This window comes from Aphis gossypii, chromosome 1, assembly GCF_020184175.1.
Source record: "Aphis gossypii isolate Hap1 chromosome 1, ASM2018417v2, whole genome shotgun sequence".
Classification (NCBI taxonomy): Eukaryota; Metazoa; Arthropoda; class Insecta; order Hemiptera; family Aphididae; genus Aphis; species Aphis gossypii.
In genome coordinates, this window is record NC_065530.1 from 10,625,516 (window position 1) to 10,649,895 (window position 24,380).

General features: G+C 27.8%; 2 protein-coding genes and 1 non-coding gene across 6 annotated transcripts in view; 2 read left to right on the forward strand and 1 right to left on the reverse strand.

Moving 5' to 3' along the window:
• Window positions 1-65: 65 nt before the first annotated feature.
• On the forward strand, window positions 66-7,316 carry LOC114130500 (RING finger protein unkempt). Of its 3 annotated transcripts, none has more exons than XM_027995491.2 (14): window positions 66-326; window positions 452-661; window positions 2,618-2,804; window positions 2,864-2,960; window positions 3,046-3,181; window positions 3,251-3,453; window positions 3,535-3,683; window positions 3,744-3,875; window positions 3,931-4,084; window positions 4,176-4,283; window positions 4,368-4,624; window positions 4,880-5,038; window positions 5,100-5,261; window positions 5,437-7,316. In XM_027995491.2, exons 1-14 carry the CDS (start codon window positions 274-276, stop codon window positions 5,614-5,616), a joined length of 2,187 nt encoding a protein of 728 aa, XP_027851292.1. In that variant the 5' UTR covers window positions 66-273; the 3' UTR covers window positions 5,617-7,316. The 3 variants fall into 3 exon arrangements, with proteins under 3 accessions (XP_027851292.1, XP_027851307.1, XP_027851300.1); XM_027995506.2 differs by having other exon boundaries at window positions 3,535-3,647; XM_027995499.2 differs by having other exon boundaries at window positions 3,046-3,175.
• Window positions 7,317-11,761: 4,445 nt separating this feature from the next.
• On the reverse strand, window positions 11,762-11,833 carry Trnam-cau (transfer RNA methionine (anticodon CAU)). Its single transcript has one exon. It is a non-coding gene; the product is annotated as a tRNA-Met (tRNA).
• Window positions 11,834-16,262: 4,429 nt separating this feature from the next.
• Window positions 16,263-24,380, forward strand: part of LOC114130748 (E3 ubiquitin-protein ligase MYCBP2) — a 272,960-nt gene continuing 264,842 nt past the window's right edge. For both annotated transcript variants that reach the window (XM_050203587.1, XM_050203594.1), the window contains exons 1-21: window positions 16,263-16,553; window positions 16,637-16,694; window positions 16,779-16,994; window positions 17,056-17,209; window positions 17,282-17,469; window positions 17,542-17,677; window positions 17,754-17,926; window positions 17,993-18,175; window positions 18,236-18,451; window positions 18,514-18,880; window positions 18,934-19,092; window positions 19,153-19,381; window positions 20,016-20,176; window positions 20,255-20,434; window positions 20,533-20,664; window positions 20,733-20,938; window positions 21,012-21,195; window positions 21,309-21,450; window positions 23,358-23,650; window positions 23,720-23,847; window positions 24,213-24,347. In XM_050203587.1, coding sequence (XP_050059544.1) covers window positions 16,483-16,553; window positions 16,637-16,694; window positions 16,779-16,994; window positions 17,056-17,209; window positions 17,282-17,469; window positions 17,542-17,677; window positions 17,754-17,926; window positions 17,993-18,175; window positions 18,236-18,451; window positions 18,514-18,880; window positions 18,934-19,092; window positions 19,153-19,381; window positions 20,016-20,176; window positions 20,255-20,434; window positions 20,533-20,664; window positions 20,733-20,938; window positions 21,012-21,195; window positions 21,309-21,450; window positions 23,358-23,650; window positions 23,720-23,847; window positions 24,213-24,347 — 3,711 coding nt within the window. In that variant the 5' untranslated portion in view covers window positions 16,263-16,482. The remainder of the gene's footprint in view (window positions 16,554-16,636; window positions 16,695-16,778; window positions 16,995-17,055; window positions 17,210-17,281; window positions 17,470-17,541; window positions 17,678-17,753; window positions 17,927-17,992; window positions 18,176-18,235; window positions 18,452-18,513; window positions 18,881-18,933; window positions 19,093-19,152; window positions 19,382-20,015; window positions 20,177-20,254; window positions 20,435-20,532; window positions 20,665-20,732; window positions 20,939-21,011; window positions 21,196-21,308; window positions 21,451-23,357; window positions 23,651-23,719; window positions 23,848-24,212; window positions 24,348-24,380) is intronic.

Below are 24,380 nucleotides of genomic sequence, written 5' to 3' on the forward strand. Positions count from 1 at the left end.
GGCTACACTGTGTACACATATGCTACCATGGTTTAGTCATGTGATCAATATTTTGGAAAGTGTAAAACAATAACACAAGTCGTCAAAAAAAAAAAAAAAACATTTTGCTTTAGCTTTTAGGTACTACATATTTTTTAATTTTTTGCATCATGAACGAAACGAGAACCACTTCAATTTTGCCGAAATTCTATTATTGAACCGCTGTCGATGCGGTCAAACAAGTAAAACTAACATTTTAAAAAATACCTAACGTTGTAAACAAAGTACAACAAAATGCCGTCAGAATCTAAGATTCCTGCCCAAATGGAGAAACCAAATCATTATTCGTAAGCCGTGATTTTGTGCATGATTTTCTGTTATTTATTTAGCCGTTCATTAATTGTTCACATTATGATACAGATTTAGTAAATAGTATTGCCTGATATCAGTCGAACTTATTGTATTATTGCAGATATTTAAAAGAGTTTCGTGTTGAGCAGTGTCCATTGTTTTTACAACATAAATGCACACAACATAGACCCTATACTTGTTTTAATTGGCACTTTATGAATCAGCGGCGCCGTAGACCAGTAAGAAAAAGAGATGGCACATTTAACTATAGTGCAGATGATTATTGTACACAATATGATGAGACCACTGGAGTTTGTACTAAAGGAGACGAGTAAGCAATGATCTATTGCATATAACTATGCATTTTTCCTATTTAATGTAAAAATGATAGTGAATCTGAATTTTTATAATTTTAGAACAAGTGGTTTGTTATAAAAACTTCCTTTTTTTCATATAGAGATGTTACTAGAAAAGGAACTATTTAGTATTACGTCTGATAAAAACTCCTAATTATGTTTATTCTTTTTAAAACATTGGGTAATTCTTAAATTGATAAACATACATTATGTGTCTAAAACAAAATGAGATAGTTATTTTTAACATTTTTTTGGATCTACTTATTCAGTTGGAGCTATTTAATGGATTAAACAATATGTAATTTATTTTATACATATATCTCTCAGTCTTATTCCAAAAATATCTACAATTTGATTGAATAGTCTTTTCTTTAAATCTATTTTAATAATCGCTGTAACTATTTTAAACTTATAAATCTATTCATTCATTTTTCATATTACCTATATAAAATTATAAATATTTAGTGTAAGCATAAAAAATCAATGCTGTATATTGTTTGTTCATTTTGCTTTATATATAACATTTTAAATGCTAATTGTCCATAAAAAATAAACATTTTTAATAAGCAAATAAATCATAATACTTGATCAAAAGTTTGATTTAATTATATAAATATTGATAATTTTTTTTTATCATTATTATTTACCAAGATTTTTAATTTAATATATTTTACTTAAGGACCTCAATGTTTAATTTTAATACATTTACTGTATTTAATTCTTCTCATGCTGAAATATTGGGTTTAATAAAAATTAAATTATTGATGATGGTTCAACTTTTATTATGAACTTATGAAATAATACTTACAGGAGACATGAAAAAAAAAATGAATAATTGAATTATATTGTTGATTCTGTTGTAGTACATTAAATAACAAGGTACATTACACTAAATTGTTATAATTCAGCATTTGTAAACTATGTCAAATGGCACTAATTAGAGTTGTGCTGCTGAAACATGTACAAACTATTAAGATGCAATATTATTTTAACATACATTTTTAATGTATTGATTAAAATAGTAAAAATAATTACCTAATTATATTTTACTAAATAATACTTTTTGGATCAAATTTTTTTTGATAATAGCCATTAAAAGTTTAGTTCATGTATAATCGTGGTATACATTTGAGTCTCAGAAGAGTACATTAATCATTTTATATATTAGTAGTACTGTTAAAAAAACAGAAAATTCTTTAGTTTATTTAATTTAGATTATTTCTGTTCTTTAATGTATGTTGAATTATTTATGCCTATTTTGTTAAAAGGTTAAAATGATTTATCTTTAAATTGAGTGCACATTTAATGTATTATTTTTAATTAATATAAAACTTACTTTAGAGAATATTTACTAAATTATACATATAAATTTAAAACATTTTTTTTCACTTACAATCATTAAACTGCGATTGAATGAACAAAAGAAGAAAACTTATTAAAAAGTATACTCTGGTTGTGTATCTGCCTATAAACACATGTATATTAACACACATGATCCATATAAGACAGGCATGTCAAACTTTAACACAGTCATATATATATCTATATGTCCGTGAACTTTAAATATCAAGTAGGCCAAATATATTGAATAGTTAACTATGCCACTCATAAAAATTTAATAAAAAAACATACATTTTTATAACATTTTATCTAATATATAATATATTATAAAACTATCTATAATATTTATTAGATTATAGCTTGAATATAAGGCATACCTTACCTGGATGTATACCAAGTATAAAATTCTCTAAGATAATTGCAATAAAAATGAATCTTTTATAATTTATTTTTTTATTTTGTCAACTAATATTAGTAGTTGTGAGCCATAATAAAACTAACTGGCCAGCGTGTTCGACAAACTGATGTAGCACATACAAAATAGTATCTTATCCAATTATTATATTTTTATATTTTAAATTAAATAAAAGGTGCCAATATTTACACCGAACAGCTGGTGATACAGAAAGACGTTACCATTTACGATATTATAAGACATGCATGTGTGTTCATGATACTGACAGTAGGGGATTTTGCACAAAAAATGGACCGCATTGTGCTTTTGCCCATGGGAATCATGATTTAAGACCACCTGTGTATGATATTAATGAGCAAAAGGTATTTAATTCATTTGAGTGTTTAGTATTTTTAATAATGAATTCTATAATTTTTATTAGGTAACTGAAAATGATGATGATAATAATGTAGATTTAGATGGACCAAATGTATTAGATAAAGAAAAAAATTTAATGAATGAAGATCCTAAGTGGCAGGGTAGGAGTTGTTTATAATTTAATATTAATTATTCATATACAATTTTTACTATTCATTATAAATATATTATATTTTTAATTCATAGATACTAATTTTGTTCTGTCAAATTATAAAACTGATCAATGTCAACGTCCTCCTCGACTTTGTCGACAAGGATATGCATGTCCTCAATATCATAATAGTAGAGATAAGAGAAGAAATCCAAGAAAATACAAGTACAGGCATGTTTTTATAATAATAAATATTCATTATTTAAAAATGAAAATAATATATTTAATTCAATATTTTAGGTCTACTCCATGTCCTAGCGTAAAACACGGAGATGAATGGGGTGAACCAAGTAATTGTGAAAGTGGTGACTCCTGTGCGTATTGCCATACTAGAACTGAACAACAATTTCATCCAGAAATATATAAGTCTACAAAATGTAATGATGTACAACAAGCTGGTTATTGTCCTCGTGGAGTATTTTGTGCTTTTGCACACGTGGATCGTATGTTTTTACATTACAATTGTCAATTTTACAGTTATTATGATAAATTCACATAATGTAATTATTAATTTTATTATACAGAGGAAATGATTATTGCTCGAGAATCAGCTGCTGGATTAGATTCTTCAACAGATTTAGCTGATATATTATCTAATGCTGTGCCTTCAATAGGGACCGAATGTTTAAGATCTCCGGTAAAAAAAATAGATAATGACAAAAATAGTTCATCGGTTAGTAATTTTTGATTTTTTAAACACTCGCTCATATTGAACGATGTGTTATGTTTGTAGAATGGAAGTGGGGATCTTTCAGAATGCACTTCAAGTATTGGCTCACCTAATAAAGCCCCTGGTGCCCATTTGTCAAGATCTGAATTTAATGTACAACAATTTCAAATAGCTCATGAAGATACTATACAAGCTGTAATTACATTTTTTTTTTATTTAATGCCGTTTGCTATTTATTTTTATTTTTCAGCTTTTAAATTCATTTGATTCTCAATCATTGTTACCTAATGTTGAACCACAAAGAAGACATAGTTCTATATTTGGACCTGTTGTATCTAATGGTAATAGCAATTCATCATATATGAATCATTTTTCTTCTTATCAGCCAACTACTACTATGAATGGTATGTCTATAATTGTTATTTGGTTGTAATGTTTTAAAATTATTTAATGTTTAAGTATTATGGAGTACTGTTATTATTTTTCTATTTTTAGGTAATTTAGATGATTTAGTTATGGAAGATAATTTAAATTTTTCTGTTGATCGAGAAAATGAATCTCCAATATTAAATAATCCTCTATCATCAAGTTTACAAGCCTCTGGTAAATCTAATTTATTATATGCTTTGTTTAAACATTATGCATTAAATTAATTTGTATTTCTTTCTTATGTATGAATATTTCTAGATATTTTAGGAAGTTCAGCTCCAGTCAATATTCCTCTTACACGCCATAATAGTATTGGTCATTTTTCTCCAACAATAGCTTCTCCATTAAAACATATGCAAAATAATATCATACAAAAATCTAGGTACAACCAACAAGATGGTTTAGGTCATTTGAATATTGTTACTGGCAACAATTATGGCTCAACTGGTTTATTTGGTATTGGTTCTCCTGGAACTGCAAACACATTTCCAATTAGTCCTTCAAATTCAAATGAAGTAATGATATTTTTTGTTAACCCTTAATTATATTATTGTAGTATTTTTTTCTTCAGTATTCATATAATTTAAACCAAAAATGACAAAATTTAACCACAATGTAATAATAATACATGTAGGAAATTATTCCTATAATTTAATCAATAATTATAATCATATATAAATTACATTTTTTAAATGTGGTCAAAAAGACAGAAGTTAACTTTTTATGATTATATAATAGAGTTAAAATAATATATATTTTATTTTTTTTAGGTTCAAAGATTACAAGAAGAATTATTAAACTGTAGATCAAAATTAGTATCTTGGGAATCTGAACGAATGTCACAAGTTAGGTGCACTTATGAAGCATGGCAAAGAGAGACTGAAGATTCAAATAATAAATTAAAAATTGCAGAACAACAAAGAGATGAAGTAAATATTATTAAGTAGTACTAAAATTATTTTTGTATACTTATTATATAATTTTTGTAAGGCTATCAATCAAGCAAAATCATTACAACAAGAAGTAGATTTATTACAAGGTTCACCGTATCTTCATGGATTACGTAGGGTCTCAGAAATTAGAAATTTATCATTATCTGTATTAAAATCATTACAGAGTCAAATGAGAAATGATTTAGAAGAAATAGAAAAGGTAAATATTAAATGTTAAAGGTCCTATATGAACATAATATCAAATATTTAAGTTAAAAATGTTTACAATTAATATTAATAAATATAAATTCATTTACAAGTATTAACTAACTATGATATGATATTCTTTATATTTACATATTTATTTAATGAATAATAACTTTTGTTTGGTTTAGGTTTTATACTTACAAACTGCTACCAAATGCATGTTATGCGAAGAGCGTAATAGGAGTGTCACATTGGGACCTTGTAATCACTTTGTGTTGTGTAATCAGTGTGTTGATACGATAAAAGATTGTCCATATTGCTCGACCCCTATCTTATCTCATACTAATACATCAACAACACAGGCATAGATTAAAAATTATCTATTTTAAGCAATCAAAAACTTAATAATTATGATAATACTAATAATAATTGATTAAAATAACATAAACTTTAGAATGAAAAAAATTACAACTAATCAGTACTAGATGCATCAAGTATTATAATTGTAATAATATTCTATTAAATTATATATTAGCATTTTACAACATTAGTATGAGCCTTTTATATAGAATTTATATTTGATTATTTTTTTAAAAAAATAATTTTTATAACTATTTCTTTTATACTACAATATTTTACAGTTAATATGTATTTATTAAATTTCTATAGTTTAAAAATAATATTTTAATTTAAATATTAATTCTAATAAAATAATAATATACCTTAAAACTAAAATACATTAAAAATATGAAATAAGTTTGTGTTGTGTGACAAACATTTGAAAGTTCCAATTCAATTAAAAAAATGATTATAAATAGATTTGTACTAATGACATATAACAAATTTTTCTGAATGAAAACTTTTTAAAATATTTAAGTTATATCTATATGCTTAGGTAAATGCTAACTTTGTAATTGCTAACATATAATTAAATTGTTTAATAATATCTTTGAGTCAAATATTTTGCTTATATTCTTGATCGTTGACATTAAAATTATTTTACAATATTAACTTTTTATTGAAACCAAAATAAATATTCTAGGAATATTAGGTTTTCTAACTTATTTTACATTAAATTAAATTTCATAATAAATTTATAAGAAAACTTTTTTTCATGTAGAATAAATCATCTCCATTTTGCTTAGATTTAAAATAAAAATCAAATGAGAATAATTATTTTACAATATTTGGAAGTTTGATAGAAAAATTATATATTTTAAAATTAGTTAAAATATTTTTTCTAAATAACAAATATTTTGTATGACTAAGGTTTTATGTTAATTGATTCAACAATTTTCCCATTATATTATGACACAATTATCATTCAAACTCGTTGCTTAAAATAATTTTTCAAATCTATAATTAATGATGTAAACCTAATAAATTTCTGTTTAGAGCTAGTAAAAAATCATTTCTATTAACACTAGAAATTATTGTATTACTTTTTTATTAAATATGAGTGAATTTGAACAATCGTATTATATATATTTTTATTTTAACATTCAAAACAAAACATAATTTTAAAAAGTATTCAAAAAGAAAATTTATATGAAGATAGTTTTTACAAATTTTATTTATTTTACTAGACATTTATAGTTGAAGAAAATTTGTATATGATATATTGATGAGCATTGGTTTTTATTTTAAATTATTTTATTGTTTTTTATATTTTTGAATGTGATAGTTATTTATCAGATTTTGAAAATAATTTATATTCTCATAAAAACAACTACTAAATGTGAAATTGAGAGATTTTAGGCCCTTTTGATTTTACCAAATCTTATTGATTATACTCTTTAATTATTATTTATTGCCTATATTTATTTAAATTATTTCTGTGGTAATTATATTTAATTCCTATTTATGTCATAATATATTATTTTTTTAACTTTAAGATTAAATATCATGGTTTTGTAGTGTTAAGCTGTAGTCTGATGTGTTTTACATTTTCATAAATTCTGTATTTTTTTTTTCCATTAGGCCTACCAAATAATTGTGTGTTTTAGCGTGAATTTGTTGGTATCAAAGTCCAAACTAAAAATGAATAAATCGCATTTTTTTTTCACAATTGTCTAAATTGTATTGATTGATACATTATTTATATTCAAACATTCTTAAATATTTTTTGAAATTATAATGAATAATAACATATAATTGAAAAATAATTATTGACTTACAAATTAATATCCTCTTGATTATAGTTTTTCACAGCATGTTTAAATATGAGAAGAAAAATACGTAATACTAATTTTATTGTGACCTACCATTTTATTACTACATGATTATTTTGTTATAATAAAATATCAGTATTATATTTTAAATTTAATTATGTCACGTGTATACATCCAAATAGACTCAATAACTGTGAACGTATTAATATTTTGTATAATTTAAAGTTATTTTTGTGAGAGTTTTGAGTGTTTATTTAATTTGTACCTGAATGTTTATAAGTCAGTTTAATTTAAGATCTAATGATTTTTACGCGAGTAGTTGTGACTATACAAAATAATCAGAAATCCTGTTGTTGGCTTTCATTTGTTATGTTTGTCATACAAAATCCTAGAATGAAAACCATAATAAATGTTCTGCAGTCTGCAGACTTAAAAATATAAATATTTTATAAACTTTATTATTTGTATAAAAATTGCCACATTGATAGCAGCTGTAAATTATTTGGACGCCATTCTCATTAGTCATTACTCATTATGTTTTAAATTGTAAATCAATAAGTTTACTGTTTAAGAATGTTTTGAACAAATATTTTAATTATAATTATTCCATATCTACCATAATAAAGTTATGACATAGGTATTGTAACCTAAATACTTATATTTTTCTCTATTTCTGTTCAAAAATATTGTTTTTGTATGTATCCATGTCATGTTTTTACAAAATATAGTACTTTACTATCATACAAACATTGTGTATTTCAAAAATAAACTTAATTTTTTTTTTTTAATTTACCCATACTGCTGTTTAAAGTTCTCCGATTATAAATTACAAGGATCTAACCCTCAAGAAACTAATTCAGTCAGTATATGACAGTAGAAGAAGACACATGTTTGAGTGGTTTAAATTTGTCAGAATTCAAAGTAAATTTTCATTTATTACCTTAGACCTATCTTATATTTTTAACTATTATTTTATGCAGGTTATAAGTGCATATCATATTTATTTTAATTATGTTATAATAATTAAAAAGTCATTGGCATAGTAATGGGGGGGGGAATGATAGGGATAGGTCTCGCAGTCTTTTTTTTTTTAAATATTTAATGCATAGACTTATACTCGATATAACTGTATAAGATTATAAAATTATCCATATTATGTTATAAGTTATGATTATAGATATAATCTACCACGTTCTTATCTTAGCTCTCAAATTATATCTATTGTGACTTATTACATCTACACAATAATTTATTAATAACAATTATTGTCGTAAAAACTACACATTTGCAGAGGAAATAAATAATGAGTTAGCTTTATAGTTAGTTTTATAGTTTTCATTTTTTGTTTTGAAATATTTTTTTGTCATATATTTTTATTTATATAATCTGTATAAAATATATCTACAAAAAAGCTTAATTGAAGAAGCTATTTAGTAGTAGTACTTTATGGCATGGATGGTAGTGATTAGTCGACTAATGGGCTAGTTAACTAGTAGGTCACTGCATCAAGCTGCGCTTTAAACGTCGGTCAAGATCACTCGGGAGTGTTCGAAAAGTGAGGTTTTGGATGAAGGGGTTTCGATGATTTGAGAGTTTAAGGTGGAAACGTTTTTATAAGGTTTTAGAGACGTTTTTGACTGTCGGAATGAGGAAGACCTTGTGGAGAGTGTCATTCGATACGTAAATGGAGTTTTGGTTATCTTTCGGAGGCATTTGGATTTAAATGTTTAGATTCCGTTTGTGTTAGGATATTTGACTGATCCCTAAAGTTGAAATCCATAGGACCAAATAGGTTTTAGGAGTACCTTGTAGATAAGAATTGTATTATGCAAAGTGATATGTTTGGATGAAAGGAGGAGGTGTAGCTGTCTTAGATGATTGTTAAGTTCTAGTCGTTTGTTACATATATGGGCAGCCCATGTGAATCGGCGGTCTAGATATATACCTAGGTAATGCGCATTTTGAGCGGTTTGTGGAGGTTGATTGTTAAGTATGATAGAGGGGCAGTTTATAAGTCTGAGTGTGAAAGTACAGTGTATGAATTTAGATTTGTTTAGTTTTAATCCCCACTCTCTGTACCACGCCGAGAGCATATCGAGGCGGGTTTGGATTCTGTTGGATACTGCTAGAGGATCATGGTAGAGGGCTAGGATGCCTTTATCGTCAGCGAACTCACCAGTGGTGGTAAAATTGGTAGTGAGTCGATCTGATGTGCACAGGTTGATTAAGAGAGGTACCGCTACAGATCCTTGTGATACTCTAGCTCTAATTGATGATATGTCAGATAAGGCTGAGCAATATTGTACGAAGAAATGTTGGTCTTCAAAATAGGACTTGTAGATTAAATAGAAGCTGGAGGTAAATATTGACTTTAATTTGAAGAGAAGGCCATGATATCATGATACCTTGTCAAACGTTTGTGCTACGTCTAAGAAGGTGCTTGTGCAGATAAGTTTTTTCTCAAATGAATAGTAAATTTTGTCGACTATTCGATGAACCTGGTGTATGGGGGAATGGTTACTATGAAAGTCAAATTGATTGTCTGGGAGGTTTGTGTCAATGATTGGAAGGAGGCGTTTGAGTGTAAGCTTTTCAAATACTTTGGAGAAGAAGAATAGAAGGCTGATTGGTCTGGGTTTGAGTATCATAATTATGATCGAGAATTGACAAAGCAGAGGAAAGTATGAGAGCCTGAGCATGGAGATGTAAATATGCATAAGTGATAATATGGATGTTTTGGGCTATTGGGAGGCGACTTCTGATGTAATGAGGTCGTACTTTGAAGTCTTATGATGCTCAGATTTACTGATTATAAACTCGACTTTACTGGGTTTGATATGTTTTGGTGGAAGGGTCAGAGGTAGTGGACTAGATAGGAAGTGGTTCATTTCAACTATTTTGTTGTGACGTATGATGTCAATATATGGTTAGAACGTTGAGTGTAAATTATGACGAAAAGTGTTCGCTTTCTCTAAGTCACTGATAAGCCATGTGTCGTCGGGTTTTTCAGAGAAGGTACCATGGGCGTTGAGAGCGGAGAATTTTCCTAGTGTTTTGCCAAAAAGAATTTCAGTGGTGGATAGGGATGTGAGATGGTTTGTTTAGTTAGGTATCAGATTTTATTTTGGCTAAGGTTCTTTTGAGTTCATTGGTAAGGTGATTAAATAGTCGTTTGTCAAAGGGATACTTAGTTCTTTGCCACACAGCGGGCTTTCCTTTTTTCCGATATAAGAGTTCTGACAAAATGGAGAAGATGATAGGTATTGGTTTGAATGGGCTAGGAATTGTAGAGGAGAACCATGCTGCTTGTTGAATTGACGTTATTAGGGCGTTAACAGTATCACCTATGTCTTGACGTGATTATAATCTAATTTTGAGAGCAATATGTTTAACGAGTTGAGTTCTGAAGGCTTCCCAGTCCATACGACCTTGAATGAGGCTATGTTTGCTTGACTTTTTAGAGGGAGCAGCGTCTATTGTAAGGAGGACTGCAGAGTAATCGGAGCATAGATCATTGAGGTTGGAATATGTTGTGTAGATTGAAAATATATATTTTTAATTTATAATTATAAATGATAATACATTTTTTTAATTCAAGTTTTATACATAACATTTTATTATTATTTTTTATTTCAATTGTTTATTTTATATGTTTAATCAATAAATTATATACCCCCCCCCGTTCTGGCCAGTGGCCAGAACAAAATCATAACTACACTAATGTAAGTAGTAGTAGTATTACCTTTAGTTATTTGGAGTCTTATGTTACAATATAATAGATATTATCCTCATTAGACTAAAAGTTGTAATAGTTTAGTTGTACTTAGTAATTAGACATATTATATATTCAATCTACTTATAAAGTCTAGTCGCCACTTTATTGGACTCACTTTGGGATCAGAGTTTAAGTCCATTAAACAAATGAGTCAACAAAGCACAACGTTCAAGAATGAAAATATTTACATACCTATTCATTTTTGGTAATAAACAAATTAAATTTAACCGTACTAATAAATAAAAATAACATTTGGCAAAAATTATTCTACAATGTAGACAAATATGAAAGAATGACAGCAAAGATATTAAAAAAAAATCAAGATTCATTTTCTATTTCGTAAATTGTAACAAAAAAAAAAAAAATCACGAATAATACTTTCAATACATATTCATCATACAAAATGAATTTAATAAGGTAATATAAATTCTTAATCTAATATAGGTATTACAACATTTAAAAGACATAATCGGGATGACGGTTAAATAAATTGTGAATGTCGGGACTAATGTTGGGTTATTTGTTCTTGGTGTGTGTTTTTGAAAAAAATTAGCAAAAAATTCGATTTAGCAGAGCGTGGTTTCGATCCACGGACCTCTGGGTTATGGGCCCAGCACGCTTCCACTGCGCCACTCTGCTACTTGAAGAAGGGGTAATAAATTATTGTATTTAAGCCGCTTTACCTTATTAACCATTGTTATCAAATATCGGTTTCAATGGGCTTCAATCATTACCAGTTATCACGATCAAAGATTATACTTATAACTAGAGAGCCTATATAATATAAATAATATAGGCTCTCTACCTATAACCTCCTGTAACTAAATGTATTAAGCCATTAGGTATTTATAACTCTACCTTCCAACAACCACGGGAAAGCAAAGAATACCGTGTTTTGCGCATGTATGCGTAAATCGTAAATGCGTAAAATAGTAAACATTGGAAAATAGGTAATGGTTTGCGAGAATTTTTAAATTTGACTTTAGAATTCAGTTCTATAGAACACACATTTTGGGGGAGAAAAAAATCGAGATGGGAACTAAAGTGCATTATTTATTATAAATAATTTATACCTTTTTTTTTTTTCGGTTTGGAATCGACGACGCCGCGGGGACTGCTTCCGTATTACTGCCGCGGCGCCGCCATCGTTTATTGAAAACAAGACAATAATTTATACATACGGCCATACGGGGGAGGTAGACGGGACAGACCCCGACTTGTCCCCTTTAATACTGGTACATTCAGTTTATGATACAGATATATGTTTTTTGATGCGTTGCTTTCCGATTGATGAACACCGCCCTGCTGGTCGTGGAGTAGTTTTCGCGAGCCGACCGAAGTCCGCGGCCGCTCTGTAATCTTGTTCGTCATCGTAGTCTTGGAGAGCCAACCGCAGTCCGAAATAATTTATACCTAGGTAATATAGATATACCTTGGTATATTTCTATTTTACCGGACCCCCTAATTTTTGGCAATATTTTTTTTTTGAAACCTATGTATTTTGACATTCTAAAAACGATGGTGCAAAAATAAATTGGAGCTAATCATTAGTTTTTAAGTTATAGCACTTTGAAAATTACGTATTTTGTAATATTTTGTTTAAATAGCCAATACCTATATTCGATTTCCTAATTGTTAGATTTTTTGATTATGACCAAGCTTAGTATCGAATTGCAACCGAAATGCATTTCTGTTGGCCCTGTGACCTCAAGGTGGTGTTACTAATTACCTATGAAAATGTTAAATTTGAATCCAATGATGGTATCATTGTATACCTACGAAAAACAATTCTGAACGAATATGATTAGTTAGCCTAGGATATAATTTCCAGTGGCTGATAAAAAAATGGGTTATGTTTTAATGGCCTGAGTACACCAAAATTTAAGTTCTTTTATAATAAATTATTGTAAGCTTAACTTATGGAAAATCTTATACATTAAATGTTCAACTCATAGCTATTTATACAAAAATTGTTATGAATTATACATTTATACCTACAAAGTAATTTACAAATATTCATGATTTTGACGAATTTTCGTTTTTTGAACTTCAAATGCTAATGAAAAAAAATCGTGCCTATATGTATTCTTATAATTTTTTAATCACTATACCTATAAGAATAAATTATGAGGAACTTTGTATTAAATTTTCATGTATTTTGACTTGGCCAAAAAGTTTTTAACGATATTCTTAAAAAAAAAATAAACAAAAACGAATATTTCAAATGCTTATAAATAGCGTTAAAATAAGTGAATTATTTTGAAAATTAAATCATGTAAAGAAAATGCGAATCTAAATAACTAGTGAAATTTTCAAGTACCTGTCTACGACTTATACTTTTTTAATTATAACAAATATTTAAATTCGTTTGAAGATAAATCGTTATCGTTACATGATTTCGTAATCATTTAAAATTCAAACGTACATAACATTTTTTCTATTATAATGTTTCGAGTTTTCTCTATAACTATTCGAAGGAAAATTTATGAAAAACTTAGTGTTGAATTTTTTAACCTTAGATATAAACACAACAATTTTTATGATTTTTCAACTACAAAACTACTTGCAAATTTTCGTGATTTTGACATATTTCGTAAAAATTTGATCCATAAACGCTTTTAAAAAAAAATTGTGATTAACAATTTTCGATTTTTTTTAACTACAATAATATCAACTCATAAGGAACTTTGTATTAAATTTTTAAGTTTTTTTGGCCATCTAAAAATTTTTTATCTATACTTCAACAAAAAATTGTTAGAAAAATCAAAAATATCAGTAGTCTATAAATAGCTCAAAAAAAAAAAAAAAAATATTTTGAAAATTTAACTGTATATAGATAACAGTATAACACTAGGTAATATAAACATTTGGTGAAAATTTCATTTTATTTACAATTTTTAGTTTTTGAGTAATAAGTTATAACCATATAAAAAATTAATTTGTTTGAACACTAATTTTGTGTGAAAATTTCCGTTTTTCCGTCACTTTTTTTGTTTTTCTCGATTTTTTTTGTAAAATGTTTACTTTTGACTTCTATAAATTATAGCAGTGTACCAAGGATATTCACTTTGCCGTGGGAAACCACCGTCGAAGTTTGAAATAAAAGCATTATTTCGATAAGTTATGCTGTACACGGACACAAAAACAAAAAATTGAGCAATTTTCGTTTTTATAATTAAAATGTTGACTTATATTGTAATATTATTATAAAGTACCTATCACGAACAAAAAGTAATTATTTGCATTTGTCCAATGGAAACGTATGACAAACTTGAAACTGCCGAGAATCAGGTCAAAGAGCTCGCTAACAGTAAAAATGTCAAAATAATAATAATAATAATATGTGATAAAAACGTTCTGAATGTTGATTCGCGAGAGATCGCTATCGTACAATATTATTTTCTACAATTTTAGATGTATAACGAATTTTTCAACCATCCGTGTATTTTCAAAATAACAGCTGTGATAAAACAGTGACGCCGACGCATATTCATACATTTTATAACAATATTCATTCGTACACTAACCGTTCATTGTCGATCGAAAATCAGTGATTTTTTCAGTGATCGTTATTTTCGATCAACTTCAAAAATAAACCTTCAGGACGGTGGTCGGCCTCGAGCTGGTCGGACGATATTACGCGGAGTGGTGTAACGCGACAGAACACGTCTGGCCAGTGGCATTTTTACTCGGAGAACGCCAACTACAGTGGACGGCGTAAGGTGCCCACACACTGCAGCGGTAGCGGTGGCGGTAGCGTTAAAATGAGTCCGGACACAATTTTACCGCCACTGCCGAGACAATGGAATTTTATGCTGTAGCGTGTGGGGACCTTAAGGAGCGTGGCCACTGGCCTGACGCAAGTTCTCGAGCTGTTGGAGAACGCGGCTGCACCGGAAACCGGTACCGACAAGGACGGCGATCATACTGTGCAACGACGACCGAGTGAACGTGCACCGTTCTGCCAAAAGTCGGCGATGACACGACGTGCCATAATATTATTTTGTTTTAAGAATTTTTTTTATTTTTTTTTGAATATTTTTGATTTGTATAGTGTATATTGTAGTCAGTCAGATTTAACTTGTAACTATTTATGATGTCTCTATCTTTTGTTAAAAGGTTAACACGTTCATCACTAATAAAGTACCTAATTTAAAAAATAATTCATGCGTTTACGGCTTTACGTTAATAATACATGAAATTGTAGTTATTCTATAGCATGTTATGTATATTATGGATAAATGGATTACAGTGGCGTAACAAAACATTTTGCCCCCCCGCAAAAATAAGAAAATGTTAAAAATGGGCCCCTAATATTATATTGTTATATCAAATATAACCCTATAACAGTATAACCAAAGGCTCCAAATAACTGTGGGCCCCTCGCAATGCGGGGTCTGCGGCCCTCAATTACGCCACTGATGGATAATGAATGTAATGTATTATTATTATAATGATGTCGTAATATCGTATATTTTTAGAATATGATCGTGCAAGTAACTGCTAAGGAAGTGAAAATACCATCGATTACAAAAACTTAAGTGTACTTGCCTATAAAAAAAATTATTCAATTGTTCAATAGCACATGATCATTTAAACGAAAAGCTTAATTATGTTAATGACTAATGAGTATTGAAAAATAAGTGTTAACTAAAATTAATATTAATGATATTATTGATAAGGTTGCTGCTTAAAGTGATCTATAAAAAAAAATTACCTAATGTATTAATTATGACTGAATACTTTTATAAGATAATAAAATACAATAACTTGTTTTATAATTAATGTGTTCCTAGCGAAGCGAGCAAAACAATTTTGGGCCCTTAAATTTAATTCCCGGTAGCAATGTTGCATAAAATAGTCCCTATCCGTCCCTGTATTGAATCGTATCATTCACGCTGATTTTAATTTCCTAATAAAATATTTTTCGATTTTCTGGTTTCTACGTTAATTTTTATTCTTGCAGCGAGCTCTGGTTCGATTATTGGACAACGAATAGCAGTGAACACTTTTTTGGTAGATAGCGACTGTTGTCCTGGTTATCGATCCACCACAATCGATTGGTCAGCTCCACTATCATATTCTCCCACTACTCACTATACCATTGTTTATCAACACAAGTTTGAAATTCGATAACAGGGAACCCGGTAAAAATAAATCAATACGATATTACGATGACAGAATTCGGGGTAACTGTCTTAAATCATTCCCGTTCGTCGACGACCAATTTGTTATTTTGACTTGCTGCTGGACGTGCACGGAATATGACTTGATTTACACACATCACTATGCTGCCCGAGGTGGATGGTATTGAGCAATTGTACAGGCGATTTTTCCAAGAAGCCCAAGAATTACCCAAGTGAGTTCTCCGACTAAAATAAGTCTTTGTCGTTTGTTTTTTGATAAATTATTATAATTATTATCTATTCACTATTAATGTAGGAAACAAAATGTCAAAAAAAATTGTCAGAAAGCTCAAAAAGGATCAAAACTTTACAAGGTAAGGCTTTTAGTGTTATTATTATTGTAATTCAGTATTAAACTACTGTGTGATTATGATTTGTTTTATTTTCATATTGTATAGGATGGCAGTTGGACCATGTATGTATCAGGGAATGCTTCAGCCTTTGCAGTACAATCAGCTGCTCGATATGCTGTGTTTGATAAACATGCTAAAAAAGCTAATGAAGAATACTGGAACTCTTCATCAGCTCCAATATGTCTCAAAACTCTCAACCGAGTGTTACAATCTTCGAACAATGTTCAGGCTATTTCATGTCCAGAAATTTTCATTCCTAAGGTTAGTTAAAGACATTTTTGTGGTAATATAACTTAAAACTCACGGTTGTTGACATTTTCAGGTAGTTGGCATTGGTTTACGTAGTGTATTTGAACTGATTAAAGAGAGTAGAGTACCCTCACCAGAAATATGTACTAAAGCTTTAATGGCTTTGTTAGATATCATTCAGTATCAATCACCAGAAGCGTTGAAAGATGAACCATCTGAAGTTATAGGTAAATTTATACTGATTTAAAAATGATATTGAATGAATATATTTTTATTAAAACATTTTTATTATTGTATAGATCCATTATATGAACTTTTATTGGACATGGCAACTGGAAACTATGAGAATGGCACTTATGATTTTAAAGCAGTTTCATGTTCTTGTCTTATAAGTTTAGTAATAGTTAGAGGAGATACTGGTAAAATACTGAACACTTTAACAACATTAATCATGTGCCCAAATAATGCATCCCCTAAAAAAATAATTGTAAGTGGATTTAATTATATTTTAATATCTTTATTGATATTGTCAATACTAATTAATATAACCTTTCTTTAGTTACCAAAAGTTGTAACTAGTCTGCAAAAATGTGTCCGTGTTCTTACATATGGGGATTATGAAACTCGTGATTGGATGTCCAGTGGAGTTCCAAAATCATCTGAAATTATAACATTAAATTTAAATTACTTACAGAGTACTTATATTTTTTCTATATTTTATTTGTATTAATAAAATGCCAAGTTCAGTTTTAAATTTTTTTTTTTTCATAGACGTCAAAGGAATGGCATGTGATGGAGATTATTTGTATACATATTCAGAATATGGGTTTCATAAAATTGGTACTGGTTTTGGTGGTACAGTTAGTGGACATCCATATGTCAATGTAGCTCGAACATCAAATCATTCTTTACATTCTAGTGATGTTTGTCTTGGATTTTATCAAGTTAGTATATACAATATGTTTATTCATTTGTATCAATATAATTTTTTTTTATTTGTCTGTTTCTAGAAAATGTTATACCTAAGGGTTAATTATTCAAACCAGGCTTGCAATCAAGAAATTGAGTTTTTAGATAGAGATACATTTAAAAAGTTAGGACGAGTTCAAATAGATACTTCAGTGACGTTGAATACATCTTGTAAACCTGTATTTAGTGATAAAGATAGATTATGTTTCCTTGATCAATCTGCAGTAAGTATTTTATTATTTTATTATAACTTAAAATAATTAATATTTTTTCCTCTGGAATAGAATAATTACGTGATTAAGAGTATTGATCCTAGTACTGGAAAACTTGTTAATGAAGTTCCTCTTGTATTAAGTCGTCGTAATGTACGGATTTATGGTGTTTCTGAATTATGGGATTCCATTACAGCTGAAAGTGCTATTAACAGTGCTACTGATGAAGAAGTATCTTCTGTTGCCACTTTAAAAGATTGTTTTATTATATCAGTTAAATCTGGAAAAGTAAGTACCACAATTATGAAAAAGGAGTTAAATTTATACTTAAAATAAAATTATTTGGTCAGGCATTTCAATGGTTAAAATCTAATGGACAAAGTAGTATAAACTGTTATCGTTCTGTATGGTCAGAGTTAAGTATACCTAATCCATGTAAAATCATAAAAGTGGCAGCTGGTCATGATGGATTACACTGTGTGTTGCTTTGCGATACGGGATCAGCTTATTTCTTAGGTGTATCACGACGTGGTGAAGATTGTGATAATGGAAGGTACAGAAAGCAACCAAGAGTATTGAAGCCAAAAAGAATAACTAAATTGGACGGACAATTTATCGTGGATGTAGCTTGTAATAATGGTACAACTGCATTAGTGACTAAAGATGGTCTTTTGTATATGTTTGGCAAAGATGATACTTATTGTGATATACATACTGGTAAATATTTAAGTTTACAATATAATACTCTTATTAAATTTGATTATTTGTAGGTCTTGTAAAAGATTTGAAGAATGCTAAAATTGTTCAGATAGCTTTAGGAAAAGCACATGCAATTGCGTTGAGTGCTAAAGGACACGTTTATAGCTTTGGAATTAACAACAAAGGCCAATGTGGACGTGATATATGTGCTCCTCAAATCAATAAAAACAGTTAAATATTATTTTTTTTATCTTTATTAACTTTTTAATGACATTAATATGTTGATATAGATTATCCTGAAATAACCAATAATGAATCATTAAACCAAATTAGTTCTGTTGGTGAACAAAGTATATTGGATGATGACTGTGATGATAATAAACCTTGTGAGGATATTTGTAAACCAGGAAAACATAACTGGAAACATGCAGTTTGCATGGTTTGTACTGTATGTGGTGAATGTACAGGGTATAGCTATAGTTGTCTTAGCAGTATGCGATCCAATCGTAAATCTGGCCAGTAAGTTACCTTAAAATCAATTACTCTAGGGAGTTAAGAAATAAATTAGGGCTTTTGAAACTTATCGTTCATTGGCCAATATAAAACCTATTTACAACTAATTGTCTTGCATTCCATGCTTCATATCACATGATTATAATTTATAATTTTTTTCTGATGGATCTGAAGTTACTGTCTTAATTTCTATTAAGAGCTATGTAGTAGAATATAAATGTTTTGAAATTTTTTTCTTTAAAATTAATTGAATACATTATATTCTCTATATAACATAAGCTGAAATACTCTGAATAAAGTGGTTTTTATTTCTAATCAGATAATTGAAGGGTCCGGTGCAAGAACCGGGTATCTCCACTTTTTTTCGAAACACATGTTTTTGCATTTTCTGATAAAGAATAATTTTGTCGACATTTAGGTGCAATAACGAGGTATATCCGTTTATTAGATAAGCTTATATCATACAAATGGAGATGCCTGGTTACAGTGTTCGGTGCAGTAATCGGGTATCTCCATTTGTTTCTCCCGAACAATTTCAAAAAGAGGAGATACCCGGTTCTTGCACCGGACCCTTCAATTACTTTCATATTCAATCAATTTTATATGCACTTAATTTAAATAAATTTCAAATTGTTTTTAGGGAATGCGGTTGTGGTGAAGGAGATGCTGGATGCACTATTTGTGGATGTTGTCGTATATGTGCCCGAGAAGTTGAAGATAACTCAGAATTAGCTTTACTTGGACCAAATGGTGCTGGAGATGCAGCAAGGATGAGACTTGATGTTCTTCTTGGTATTGAAGGTATAAAAGATTTAATGTTTAAGTAAATTAAAATAATTATTTTTTGGTATTAATTCATAATTTTCTATTTTAATTTAGCAAAAATAGCACCAGGATTAAAATCTGGAAAGCGATTGTATAGACATGAACCACGAAAAAAATTTAATATAGACGATCCTAATTTGGATGATGAAATTAGTAGTATAATACAAAGTGCCGCTAATAATACTAACATACATTTTCAAAAACAAAACAGTGTAATAACTCGAAATTTTGTTGGTATGTACTTAAGTATAATCAAAAATATTTTGTTATTTAAGAACATAATTTAAATATTGTCAATTTAATTACGTTTACATACATTTTTAATTCATTAGATGATGTAGTGAATAATCCAGGAAGTGATATAGAAAGGGATACTGCTAGAATGACTATTTTACCACCTGCGCGAGTATTTTTACCAATTGACTGTCCAGTTATTCAAATTAGTTGTGGTTTACATCATACAGGTAATAATATGTTATAATAAAATGTCATATATTAATTTAATTCATAATTTTTATGTATGTTTTTGTAGTATTACTTCTAAGTAATGGGAAAGTAATAACATTTGGTAGTAACTCAAATGGCCAACTTGGATGTAGTCTATCACTTAGTAGAAAAGGCCCAACTGTTTTAAAAATACCACGCTTAAAACATCCCATTATCAGTGTGTCAGCTGGTAGCAATCATACTGCATTGGTATCGAAAGATGGAAAACTTTATACATTTGGCAGTTATTTGGTAAACAATTAATATTATATTTATTTATATAACTTGATGTTACCTATAATACAATTGTTTTAATGTAATACAGAAAAGTCAACTTGGTCGCGATAGTGGATGCAATCATGTACCATTGAGTGTAGAAGACATAAATCCTTCTCATACCAGAAGAGCAAAAGTAGTTATGTGTTGTGGTAATCAAACAATTGTAAAAGTTGACGAGGCGTTAATAAATAGTAAAATTTTATCTATTGCTGCCAATAATGATATTATATGTAAGTATTTCAAAATTCAATGATTTTGATTTAAACTCTAACAATTTATTTCATTACATGCTACATAATCATTTGTTTTTCTTTAATATTTAAATTGTGTGTCCCAAAATCAGTGGTGATGACATCAAATAAATGCTTAGCAATTAACAAACAAGATGGCACTTGCAATAGTTATTCAGGGAATAATCAGATACAATTTGATGAAAAACATACTGGAATGTGGTGTTTTGATTTGTTATACAATAATTTATGGCAGTAAGTAATTAATACTAAGTGTCTATAATATAAGATGATTCATCAAGCATGTTCATCCCTATTTTTCATTTAATAATGAATTCAGAATTTATTAACATTTTTACTTTTGAATTTTTAAATATACTTAAAGAAATTTATCGTATTTTTATATTCTTAAGGTTTTTGTTCTACTTAAGGACTATTCTGTGGCAATACAAACTTCTGTTTCTATTTTTTCAATAAGAACTCCCTTTTTACAGTAAATTATTTAGTAGATAATTTTCCTGAAAATGTTTGTATACTTAATTTAAAATTTAAACGAGTAGTTTTTTGGTTGTTATAATTTTTATACCAAGGATAATAATCCTTAAAAATTATTTTACTAAAATATAAAGTATATGTGATGTTGGATTTATTATTTATTATACTTGGACCATTTTTGTCTTATAATTATAAATATTGATGGATTTATATTAATATCAATTTTTTTAAAATCAACATAGCTATCATAATCATCCAAACTCAATGTTATGTATTTCTTAGTACACAACATTTAATAACTTGAAAATTACTCAATTACTTTTGAATTTTTATTCATATATATATATATATATATGATTTGTTTTAGAAATATCCACCAAATATTTTTACCATAAAATGTGGTTCTCATTTGAATAATAGAAGTTGCCTCTCGTAGGAAACATCTTTAGTACCTAGTATAAAAATTCTCAAGAATTTGAAAGTAGGGAATTTTAAGAATAAGTATATTTAAAAATTCTAAAAAATCAAATGTTGATTAACTGAATTATTGAAGAAGAAAAGAGGGAGTGAATAATCTTGGGGAATCATTTTGTATATACTCAACAATTATAAGTAGAGAATAGATTTATACTTTGTAAAAACTATTAAAATAACTAATAAGTCATGTAATAATATGCTATAAATTTTAGAAAAAAAATAATAAAATAAAAAATGAATAATATTAAAGAATTTTAAAATTTAGTAAAATTTAGTAGATGAAAAAATAGTTTAAATATTAAATATGTAACATAATAAACATAATACATATGATAAATAAACATATTATAAATTATACATTAATTCTTTTTTTTTCTTAAAATAAATTATTAAATGGCATTGAAGCCTGTCTGTTAGTTGATATATTATATTTTTATCATCATATCTATAAATATAATGAAATCATTTATTTGTGTTATTAAGCCCTTTACTGTTGTTTTTCTTTACGTTGATCTAATTGTGACTTTTTTTTCATAAATTATTTTTTCAAATAGTGTTACTAAACATTATTTTCTATCAAAAAAAAATAACTTTTGGTGTTTTGTTTGTTTTCATAAGAAATTCATTAATATATTTTAAAAATTAATAGGTACTACTAATTTTTGACATTTTATGTTTTAGATAAATTATAATTTAATACAATTTTATTGGTACAATATTATTTGAATATAAAAGCTTTACTTATTTAGTGTTAATAATTTATGATATGGTTATAATTATTGAACAGTTAACCAAATTTTAATTTTTTAATGCATAGATAATACAATAACTGTACTTACTAATAGAGTTAGTATTTGATGGTACTCCTGTGCTGCATAATGTATATTTTATTTTAATTTGAATAATTTAATTAATGTAATTAAGTATTTATTTTGCAAAATAAATGAATAAAATTACAAAAAATTACAAATTACAAATATACTTGCATTGAAATTTCACTGAAAAGTGCAACAAATAAGTGCAGTAATATAGCATTTTGTTAATGACATTTTATTAGCATGACAAAGATTATTGAAAAAATATGAAAATATAAAAAAAAATTTGGCAATTATGTTTAGATGCATGATCTAGTTATAAGCTAGAACATCATTAATAATATTTATTTATTTATGTTATTTATTTATTTTCAGTATTAGTGATATAAATGAAAAAGTTGTGGTTACATGTCATAATGTTAATAGTGCTTGTAGAAGACATAATTATACCATTTCCTTGTTGAATTATGAATTAGCATTGCCACCTACTGCTGGGATTTCAGTATCTCGAATTCAAGTTTTAGTTAATTTATTAACTTGTATGGATATTTTGGCTCAAAATTTATCATTGTTGCCTATTGGTATAGCATCATCTCAAAGTAATATGCCAGTTTCATCAAATACAGTAGAGCCAAAAAAGGAATTTTTACATATCAATCGATTTGCAAGTGTGTATAATAAATCGTAATTTCATTTTAAATTGTAATATTAATTTATAAAATAATTTATATTTCTAGGTTTGGGCGGTGGTTGGGGGTATTCTGGACACTCAGTCGAGGCTATTCGGTTCTCAGTTGATTGTAATATTGCATTAGTTGGTTTTGGTTTATTTGGAGGAAGAGGAGAGTATACAGTTAAACTTAAGGTAATATGAGTTTATTAATTGTTATATGCAATTAAATTTAATATTGGTAAAAAAAATCAAGTTTTTTACTTGGTTAAAATATGTATAATTGAATTTTCTTTCTTAAAAGTTACATTATACTTAATATTAGTTTTTACACTCATTAATATAAGATTATTTTGTTTAATTACTTTCTAATTGTTTTCTAGATGTTAATTTAAATATTTTTTTCTTCATATTATTCAAATAATGTAAAAACATCTTATATTTATAATTTATTTTGTGTATAATAGTATGTAAATTTAGTATTGAATTAATTAAATTTTGTTAATTTAAAATTGAAAATGATAATTGCTACACTAATTCATTATATTTTTTAAATGTAGATTTATGACATTGGTGTAGAAGGAGGTGAGCGAGAAATTGATGGTGAACTGTTAGCAGAAACTGATGAACTTACTTATGAATGTGCTCCTAGGCAAAAAAATCCAGTCTTACTTGATGAACCTATTGCACTTTTTGTAATTATTAATTTATTTGAATAAATTAATAAT